Here is an 11,107-nt window from a genome sequence, read left to right on the forward strand (position 1 = left end):
CTTATATACACCTGTTTTCTGTATTGTTCGGGAAGCTTTGCATACAAAACACTGCAAGAAACACCTCACTCATACGACCATAATATTAAATCCTTTATTTCAAAAGCAGAGTACTAAGCGATAAGGTTAGAAGAAAACTATTTTTAAATTTGTTTTGAGCAAATTGAATACATACCAAACAAATACCCCCAATGTTTTGCAATGTACTGTAAACACAACAGGCACTTTCTGATTGTTTACTGGTTTAACACTTAATTAAAAAAAACAAAAGCAAAAGCGTACATTTTCATATTTAAAGGCTAGCTTATGTGTTTCAAATGTTGCTAAGAACAAATAAATAGGTGTCCAAAGCTTACTGAAGTTGAGCAAGGTGATTGTAATAACTACAGATCAATGCTTTGAATGCACGACTTCAGAACTTTTCTAAAACCCATGGAATGATTGATGCAACATCTTAAGGATCTGGTTGCTCATAGCTGGTTGTAATCTGCTCCCCACGTTTTAGACAGATAGCTGTGTAACTTCCTTCACATGAGGCTTCAAGACGTTCAAGTCGCTGAGCAGTGATGAGACTCCAACACAGCACCACTGCTCCCCTGTAGTGGATGAGGAGGCACTGAACGTCTCCATCTGAAGTCCGGCAGCAGCCAGCACACCTGGAAGACACACACCTGTTCTGGACAGTCTGCTGACAGTCAGGCACAGCAATCTGAGATCAAAATGTTTCGACTTCAAAAACACATCTCCAGGGGTGCACTGGAAGCAGATAGCTGTCAAATGTCATGTTGAAGGCTTGGAAGAACTCAATGCGGACTTCCATCCATCGATTTTCTAACCCTTTTCTCCGACTCTACGCTGATAGCACTCCAGGTCCGGAATCGAACCCAGAGCCCCAGGGGTGGGCGGCAGCAATGTTAACCACTGCCGCGCCTGCCTCAGAGTGGAATTTTCCCAAGAAAAGTTCGATTCTAAAATTTAAAAAAAATCAGTGGTCTCCAAAAAAAAACATTATAGGGAACTGGAAACTCTGAGTAGTACATGAAAAATGTCATATAACAAAAAAAAAGAAAAGGCAACATCAGCAAAAAAAAATACAATAACTTCGAGCTTAAGAAAGCTACAAACAAGAGGAAGTTTTCAATCCACATTGTTTGTTTTACTTTCAGTGGCATATTGACAGAAATATCTCAGCTCACTAAAGGGAATAAACTTAATCGAAATGGCCAAGACGTTTATTCCAGAAACCCATTGCTGTATGCATAACCAAGGGTCACACCCTCTGCAGCCAGAGGGAGCTCTTAATCTGTCCTGTCCCTAGTTTCCTGTGCTTTGCTGTCCCAGTGTCTCTCTCTCTGGGGCTATATATTTCCAGGTCTCTCATTCACCTTCACTCAGCATTGAGGTTCGGATGTCCTTAGACCCGCCTAGCACCAGGTCGCCCCACGTCCGCTGCCTGAGGGCATTGGTTTCTATACGACTCCTGAACTGCTGAGTACAGGCTTATCCCCCGTTCCGCCGCTACGCATATGGGTCTTTTTCTGCTATCCTGCCTCTCCACGGTACATCCCTTCTGACATCCGTGACACCAAGAAGTGTCGCCTATAGGGCACTGAGATGGGAAGTTCTACATGAGGCATTGAGGTCCTGACACATTGCTCAGTGTGAGGCCTCCATCAAACCCCCAACACTCCGAGTAGGATTGAACTAGTGTACTTTATAATGTTTCCATTGTTTTTGACACTTTTCCCTACCGCACCATTCTGTTAGCTTAATCGAGCACTTACCTACAAGCCTCAAAAAGAAGCCACTAGCATAGCTTTTTTAGGTCAGTGCTTTATGATGCTTGTATATATCATAGAAACCAAAATGCAAGCTCATCGTCCAACTGATGCTATGACCTCAGGAGTCAGAAAAGACCAGGCCTTTTCTGGTTAGATTCCCTCTGGATAGTACAGTCAAAGGAAAAGGATGGCCTATCTGTCCTCAGAAGAGTCACGCCTTTGCTCCTGCAGAGTGCAAAAATGAAAATGCAACAGCCAGTGAAACTAGCACTCTCTTACCAGCAACAGAAGGCATAAGCTGAGGGTTGGACACAGCCTTGAAAAAGAGCAGGTTTCCAGCAAGAGGGACTGGCTGTCTGAATACACTGCCATTCAGCTCCAGGAGAACAGGACTATCCTCCTGAACTGAGCCCACTGCTCTGTGGCACGAACCATTCACTGATGTTTCCACCAAGCACGCAGTTCGGCTCAGACTCGGCACTGCACTGCTGTGAGTACTGGTGACCTAAAAGGAGGAAGACCACAGCACAACATTACCAATAATAATCATTCATGGACAAAATAGCTTGTCTTTCTTCAATTCCTGTAGGCAGGAGAGGTGAGGCAGGAGAGAAATGTCCTAATCAAGTATGGAACTTTCCAAGAAAGGAGGAAACCAGGACACTGATTGCACTACCAAAACTAAGGCTCAAATTTTAAAGTTGGCACTAAACAAAATACAAATACTGAACTTGAGGAAAAACTGAATACTGTACATTTTGCATTTCAGAATAAAACCTCAAGCACCTTGTCACAGCAAAACCTCAGGGAACACTATACCTCACATGTCTGAGCACTATAGGTAAGACAGTGCAGAAAACTTTATTCCATTTATTCTGTTTTTTAAATAATTGAGAATTGGAAAACTGACTTCAAATCCATCACATTCAACACTGGGACATACAGCATCTTCCACAAATGAGTGATGCTGCAACGTGTTAACAGAGAACACGTTGCAGCATCATCTACAAAGCTTCATAGAGTATTTTAAGTTAAAATATCTATATTTTAATCTACAAGCAAAATATCAAGAGCACAAAAGCCCTAACAACAAATACTGCTCCTTTTCAGCTATTGTTATATATAGTTCAAGTAGGGAGCTGCGTCAGCATGCGTAGACTGCAAAGGAACAAGTAAAGGTTTATTCCATGCTGAAAAGAGAAGAAAGGAAATACAACATTTTCGCTGTGGAGCCTTCTTCGGGTGTGAGCTGAAACATTGTGTTTCCTTTCAGCATGGAATAAACCTTATTGTTATATATGCTTGGCCTGCACTATAAAAGCATCCTTGACTTACAGTATACCGTATTCTTTCATCACTAAAACACCACTGAAGCAGACAGCATTACAGATACAGACTGGTTTGGGAATGACAGACAGAACGGTTTAATACAGAATGCAGACACACAGACCTACCTTAATACCAGCCTCCTTGGCTACAGTCAGTGCATTGACTAGATTAACATGGCCATTCGAACCATCCCTCAGCCATCCCATCGCAACAGCGGAGCTTAGATAGCCTGCAGAGGTCTTCAGAGAGCCTCCTGTTTGAAGTAAGACAAGTCATTCAAATGATCAGCGCAGCTTCTGAGAAGAAGTGAAGAAAAAACATCCATCCAATTACTTTATCCAATACAAGGTTGCAGGGTAGCCTATCCAAGCAAGCAACAGACGCAAGGAGGGATAGATTTTGGGTGGGACGCTAGTCCATCGCGGTGCACACACAAACACAAACACACAAACACTCACACCAGGGCCAGTTTCCCCAGAAGCCAATTAACTTCCCAGTATGTCTTTGGACTGTGGGAGGAAACTCGAGCACCTTGAGGAGAGCCATGTTTACACGGGGAGAACATACAAACTCCACACATACAGCAGCCCAGATCTAGAATTGGACCTAGGGCCCCAGCACTGCACGGCAGCAATACTAACTGCGGTGCCACCCTCAATAAAAGGCAAAATGGAAACAAACAGAGACTGATAAAGTTCTAGAGTGCGTGGATATTTCATTCCAAGTCATCTTTTTTTAAAAGTAAAACAAATGGTGTTCAATTTTATGAATTCTTCAATCAATGTAAATACACCTCAGGTCTGGACTCTAAGTGTGCTCATTTTGCACTGCAAGGGTTTTCCATTCAGTTCAGTACGTTCGGATGTCAAAATTCAAAGGCATGACTCTGAGCAAATAAAAAATGTTTTATAATGATGTGTGCCGGACTAGGTTTCAGGTCTGAAAGCAGCTGAATGATGTGAACATGGTCTGACGGTCTTTTCTGAGGATTACCACAAACATACTGTATACCTACAGTATGCATGTGATGTGATGAATTTGAGTAAAGCATGTATATATCACCAGGGGGAGCTATTTAACCAGCTATCAAGCTCACAGAAGCTGCCCAGGTGTAATGACCACATCACTGAAATGTGTCCAATTGTCATGGCTAGGTGTTATGAGTGCTTTCCCGATGTTTCAGAAACTAGAAATCTACAATAATAAACATCTTAAGAAGAGTTTTATAATGCCTTTAGAATTATTGTTCTACATATTCACACAAACAAGGAGTTTTGACATCATACCTTACGTTGAGAAGAAAACGATCACTGTCTTTTTAACTTAACAAAACACAGAAATGCAAGACAGTTAAAAAAAGCTAATTACTTGTACCTAGGGCTGTGATGTTTACTTGACAATGCCCTTGGTTTTCCATGGTACAAGCTTTTGAAATGGTGCCCAGGGCTTCTCCCAGTTTAATCCACGCCTGGGAATTTGGAGAAAAAGTGCTTGCCAACACCTGTGCATTCACCTACAAAGACAAAAAAATAAAATATACAATTGTTTATTGCACTGTTACAACTTCCTTTTCTACTTTGCATATACCATTACAAGACACCAATTCTGTAGCGACAACAATTCTTTTCTTGCCCTGATTTTACCTCATACCTCATATAAAGAAATACAATTGCATAAAAATATCAAGGCACACATTTGTCTTTTTCAAGGGAATTGAACCATGTTTCCACAATGTTACAGTTACTTATATGCTATAACACATATATACCCTATTAATATATTAATGATATTTTAGTATTTTGCAAATCATTGGTTTCCATTTGTTATACAGTACTATAAGTGAGCACAATGCGATTCCTTCACTATAGTGAGAAAATAAGAAGCTGCTAACCCAGGACTGGCCAATTCTGATCCCCGAGCTCTGGGGTGTCTGTGGGAAACTTGGCTCTAAAAGAGTTAAACCACCTGGTCACTGGCTTCACAGGCCAACATAACAGCTTCTCAGCTAGAAAACCTGCAGACACACTGGCCCTCCAGGACCGGACAGGACCGGACAGCCCTGTGGTGATCAGTTGACTAAAACAGAGCACTAACCGCTCCAGTTAAGGCCTTTCCCTCTAGCATGTCGACAATCTGGACGGCGATGTCCTGCCCACAGCGGGCCTGTGCCTCCTTGGTGCTGGCGCCCAGGTGTGGGCAGCTGATCACATTGGGATGGTTTATCAGTGACCGGTCCTTAGGAGGCTCCTGGATACCAGAAAAGAGAAAGGAGACACGTGGCAAAGTTAATTTTTCCCATTCCCCTCTGGAAGTGCAGCACGATGGGGAAGCGGTTAGCACTGCTGCCTTGCAGCGCTAGAGCTCTGGGTTCAATTACAGATCTGGGGATCTATCTGTGGGGAGTCTGCATGTTGCCTGGGTTAACAGCGGTTTCTGAGAACAACTGCATGTGCCCTGTGATGGACATTGAGCCTGTTGCTTCCCTGTGAGCCCAAACTGAATGAAGCACTGGGGGGATTTTCCTCTCAAAAGACTGCTTCTCCCAAATGGAAACATATCACTAACGGAAGATATTAGAATCTGAAAATCCACAAAATATTTAACCAGAATAAAAATATATAGTTTCTCTGACTTTTATATTTGTGGACCAATTAATGTGTTTCATCACTCTACGTAACCAGTAGGTGGTATAAACTTTCTTTAGCAAATAATGATAATGAATTACAATGATAAAAATACTGTAGGTATGAATAGAATCAAATATTTTAAGATGTTTAATATATTCTGTAGGGATTCACATTCTTATATCACGTCAAACTATGCAATGTTTCAAATGAAAATATAATAAATCTGGATATAGAAACTCATGAGATAATAAGATGTTGTGTTTGTGAGCAGGCTGTTTGGACCACCTAGCCCAAACAAACTCAAGTAGTTAGCAGGTAACTGGTCCAAGGATCTCATCCAGCCTCTCTGTGAAACAATACGGGGTATCAGGGGAGTCCCCATTACCAGTAAAGCGCTTTGAGTGGAGTGTCCAGAAGAGCGCTATATAAGTGCAAGGAATTATTATTATTATTGTTATCTGAAACAGTCCCAGTTTCTCTGTTTTGACCCTTGATGGCACTGCAGTATGATACTCACGTCCACAAACACATCCAGGCCTGCACCCCCACACTGGCCAGACTCCAGGGCACGCAAAAGGGCTCCTTCATCAATAATGCCCCCGCGGGCACAGTTAACCACCTTCACACCTTTCTTGCACCTCGCAAAGGTTACGTCATTTAAGAGCCCTCGGGTGAATGAAGACAACAGTTAATCACCTCATCTTAGCACACATCGCTCTTTTGTTTATCCCATGTCTGCAGACTGAAACAGAGATTTCCACACATACTTAAATCACCTGCTCATCAGTTAGGGTAAATTCTAAATATTTAAAAAGAAAGAGAATGTCCGCAAGAAAAAAACCTGATACTTTAAAAAGCAGAATTATATGAAAAAAACAACAATGATTATTCCTTCTGGGACAAATATACCCAACTAATAAATTGTTCTCATCTTGTCAGAGAAGCGTATTTTGTTTTTAAATCGTTTTCTAGCCCCTCTTCAAACAAATCATTTTACTTGCCAGTTACTGAGGCAAGATTCAGAGGAATTGAAAAGCAAAAGACGTTGGATTCATTTCAAACATAGAATTCTCTGTCCTTAATGACAGACACTGTTGCGCACATAGGATCATCTACATACAAACTCACCAGTGGTAGAAGGCATTAATGGTGTGTGCACTGTGATATAGTCACAAAGAGGCCACAGCTGCTCCAGGGACATCTGCTCGACTCCAAATGTTGCAGTAACTTCTGGAGGAATGATGGGATCATAGCCAACAGTCTACCGACACAAAAATGAGGTAATTCAAAACAAGCCCTTCTTAAGCGATAGCTATCACAACGAAACTTGGGGGGAAAAAAACATTACGTGCAGTACCAGAACACATTACATTTCACTTTCAATGTTGTAAAAGCAGCAGCAGCTGTACATTTGCCTCTACAATGGATATCACACGAAAACAGATTAAAAAAATAAATCGACCTTCATGCCAAAAGACTGCATTCGAAGGGCCACTTCCTTTCCAATTCTTCCAAGGCCAACAATTCCAAGGGTTTTTCCATACAGCTCGGAGCCCATAAACTGTGAAAATATCACAACAACACAACAATCCCGTCAAAGACACTACGGTCCAGGCACTCTAAACACGAACTAGAAATACACAGTTGGAAATACTGAGCTAGAAGAGGCAACCTATGAGAACAAAACAGGAGGTTATGCTGACACCTCACGTGATTCTTCTAGACACTGTGGTAAAAGCAAGTAAAATGGTTAAAAAAAAATGCAAGACTATATTCTTAAAAGTCTAAAATTGTAATCAAACTAGTAAGGCCTCTGTTAGTGTACGACTTTGGTCAATACATTTTAGAAAAGGTACAGTACTGTTGCTCTGAAATCAGTGCAAAGAAGAGCAAACCAGAAACATTCTGGAGTTTATGGTCCTACAGTGAACAGTCTTGAACAAAGGAGTCAACAAGGAGACCTGATACAAGTGTTCAGTATCTTCAAAGGCCCTGACAAAGCCAGTCCAGCTGAATGTGAACAGTGAAACGCGTACCAGAGGACAGAAGCAGAAACTACCTGCATTTACTCTGAACAGGAGGCGCTGCTTTACCCAAAACGTTGTGGGAGTGTGGAACAAGTTGCCCAGCCATGTTGTTAAAGAACATGGTTTCTTTCAAGAAACAGCCAGAAGAGATTCTTGCACCAGTTAGCTACCAGCTACCAAATTGGCTGAATGGCTGAATGGCCTCCTCTTGTTATAACTGTTCTAACTCCCATGATTGAATGGATATCATGGGAGCCCAAGCATTAGAAAACATTCTGCATGAAAAACAATCTCATCTCAATCTGTCATTCCAAGCTTACCTTCTTACGGTCCCAGTTCCCAGATTTCATGGACATAGCTGCCTGTGGGATGTGTCTGGAAAAGGAATATTTCTAAGTTACCTTTTGCTATGTATACCTTATACTGCAAGAAAATGCTTTAAGTTTGTTCATTTATATCAATGGATACTGGATTCAAAGGACTCTTGAAAGTCCATTTAATGTCCTCCAGTGTTCCACATAAGGCATTCAACGTTGCTTCAGCAAAGCTGTGCACTACAAAAAAAATGAAAATATGGTAAAGCACATGTGTGTCTCACCTGGAAAGACACATCACCATCCCACAGGTGAGTTCTGCAGCACTGATGGTGTTTCCGCTAGGGGTACTGAAGAAACAGCAAGTCAGGATTGTGAAATATCTCATACTCAAATTGCATAGAATTTCACAAAAATCAGGAACAAATTAGGGAATATTTTCATATGCTACTAAATGAAAAGAAAAGGCAAATTATCTCAAGCAAACGTAGAAACGCGTATTTCCAAATCACCATGCAGCTGACGTGTATTCTACATAAATTGCAGTAAACGTAGCAGTCGGCGCTGACAGATGTTTTTCTTACTTCATGACAATAATGCCCTTCTTAGTAGCAGCATCTACATCCACGTTGTCGACACCAGTCCCAGCCCTGCCGATAATCTTCAGTTTGCTCGCGGCGTTGATGACTTCTGCTGTCACTTTTGTCGCCGAACGAACTATCAGCCCTTCATAGTCCTGAAGAAAGAAAACATGTTCAAGGTAATGAAAAAAAGAACAGTAATTCTAAGATTCTTTAAACTGCAGTAACCCTAATTAAGTCTGGGTTAATTAAATCCCAGGAGCACAACTTTTAAACATTGCCGTGAGCGTTGCTTTAGAATAAAATGCAATAAGTGATCATTTTGAATTCAGAACCTAGTAGAAGTTGAGATTTAATATGGAGTGTATAAAAAAACAGTCCCCGATGCTGGATGAGGGGATTTCAGTCACTATCTGGTTCTGTAGATCCTTCTGTAGAACAGTCACCTGACAAAGCAAGACTGTATTTACAAAATACAGCTGAAACTCAACAACTGAACACATTTGCAACCATATCACCTGTCTAGTGCACCTATGCAGACCCCCCCCCACACGCAAAAAACACCCCAACAACACATGTCCTTACAGTTTTGCAGTGGTCAAGCCAAACCAATCACCTGACGCGAAACCACTGAGCGCAACATAACGGTCACCGTCAACGGTGCCAATAGTGGCTCCAATCACAGCTAAAAACTGTTAATTAGTGCCTTAATTAACAGAGCACTGTATTAAAAATGCAAAACTTTGCAAAGCCATTTTATGATTTATAACAATCCAGAATCAATTGGTGTACATTAACATTAACGAAGTACAAAAATAAAAACTAATCTAACTGTAGTTTAGAAAAATTGTAATTATTTTTTTATTATACTGTAAAACCTTAAAGCAAACATTGAAAATAAAAAAAATAGCGTATAAAATATTTTGTATTACTGTTAAAAATCTTTTGCATTACTGTTACAAATGTGGCATGACCAGAGTTTAGGGAGCTGAAACACACAGGTGCTGTTGCATCAGAAAACATGATGAAGGCGGCGCTTCCTAGCAACTTGGAATTAACTTTATAAAAAGAGCTTTGGGACTTGAATTGGGAATCCAACAGTGCCAAATTCACGACAACAGCCGGAGCAAATCCGTTGCGTCATTTTTCAAAACTTGGTCATCGGTATTAGAAAAGTACATTTTACCTCTAATTCTTTTTATTAATACATCCCCAAAACACATGATTTGGTTATTTTTCGTTGTCTTAAAACAGACACGTTCAATAATAAATCAATAATTTATTAAGATGAATTGTGCTTCGTGAATAAATATATTTGCATTAAAACAAAACAAAATGTACTCCCGGTCTTGCATTACATGCCGGGATGCCACGCACCCTTGAGATTTCATTCTGCTCCTACCTTGATTTCAGCGATCAGTTCCTCCTTGCTCATATTCTGTTTCGCTGTCACATCAATTCCATTTTCTTGCAAAATCTGTTTGCAACATGGATCGACACTCTCGCTAATTAAAAGCCGTTGGATGGACACAAGAGCCATTTTGCAGCACCGTCAGAGCTGGAGAGACAAGGCTTCACAAATGAATGGACTCTTTCTGTAACTTGATGCGGAGAAGGGGGACCTTCAGAATTGTCCCAGTTCTTTTTACATTTCAAGCACGGACTGCCCCCTTATGACTGTGAACAGCCCCGCCTCTTCAAGCATCTGCTGGAGCAAAGCCAAAGATGTGAGTTTTCCAAAACAAAAAACAACTCGGGGACGTTTTGGGGAATTCGTCATTAATAGGATTTTGTTTGAACTTAAGTTGTAATTTCAATTGCTCCCCTTTTGCATTGTTTTAAAAATCTTTTTTTTTCAAGCGATTTTGAAGCTCCTATACTGTACATGTACACTCTATACCGTATATTTCCATATTACTCCGCTACGCATGAGTTGTTTTTAGAAAATAATTAAAACGTACATGAATTGACTAAATGTCTCTGGCGTCGTTTTCATGACTTGATCATTCGCGACGCCATTGTGATACATTCCAGTGCTTTGGTCTGCTGCATTATTCTGGTCAGACCGGGACCGTGATGTGGTTGCACAACTAAACACTATCACAAGTCAGGTCAGGTCTAACTAGTGTTTTATATGAGAAAGCAGCACAGGGCTCTGTGGGAACTGAGTGCTTAAATTACCACACCCCAGCTTCACAGAGGAATACTGATGCAACAAATAGGGTGATGCCGACGGAGTTGAGGGATGTGATAAAGAATGCAGCACCCACATCGGCAATGGGACTGAAATGGACACCAAAGGGGGCCGTGTGCAGGCAACGGCACCCCCTAGGCAAAAGGACATCGTGGGGCAAACACAGCAGGGAAGAGGGGGGCTGAGGTCTAAGAGCTAAAAGATTCGCCTGGCACAAGTCTTCACCATCGTCGCAATGGTGGTGTCTGGTTGTA

At 41.3% G+C, this 11,107-nt stretch overlaps 1 protein-coding gene across 1 annotated transcript; it reads right to left on the bottom strand.

Moving 5' to 3' along the window:
• Positions 1 to 80: 80 nt before the first annotated feature.
• Positions 81 to 10,714, bottom strand: phgdh (phosphoglycerate dehydrogenase). The gene is made up of 12 exons (XM_088605362.1): positions 10,062 to 10,714; positions 8,663 to 8,814; positions 8,363 to 8,428; positions 8,085 to 8,139; positions 7,200 to 7,298; positions 6,866 to 6,998; positions 6,255 to 6,403; positions 5,205 to 5,357; positions 4,485 to 4,623; positions 3,236 to 3,363; positions 2,061 to 2,286; positions 81 to 656 (listed from the first exon to the last, which is right to left on the bottom strand). The coding sequence occupies exons 1-12, from the start codon at positions 10,197 to 10,199 to the stop codon at positions 502 to 504; spliced, it is 1,593 nt and encodes a 530-aa protein (XP_088461488.1). The 5' UTR covers positions 10,200 to 10,714; the 3' UTR covers positions 81 to 501.
• Between the last annotated feature and the right edge of the window lie 393 nt (positions 10,715 to 11,107).

This window comes from Lepisosteus platostomus, chromosome 14 (assembly GCF_059453375.1).
Source record: "Lepisosteus platostomus isolate fLepPlt1 chromosome 14, fLepPlt1.hap1, whole genome shotgun sequence".
NCBI classification, from domain to species: Eukaryota; Metazoa; Chordata; class Actinopteri; order Semionotiformes; family Lepisosteidae; genus Lepisosteus; species Lepisosteus platostomus.

Bases quoted from the DNA above. Each gene is read 5' to 3' on its own strand.
- phgdh (XM_088605362.1), bottom strand. From the start codon at position 10,199: ATGGCTCTTGTGTCCATCCAACGGCTTTTAATTAGCGAGAGTGTCGAT. The intron at 8,429-8,662 runs GTAAGAAAAACA...CTGTTTCTTCAG, and splicing joins AAGGGCATTATTGTCATGAA to TACCCCTAGCGGAAACACCA. The intron at 6,404-6,865 runs GTGAGTTTGTAT...CATTCACCCGAG, and splicing joins ATTAATGCCTTCTACCACTG to GGCTCTTAAATGACGTAACC.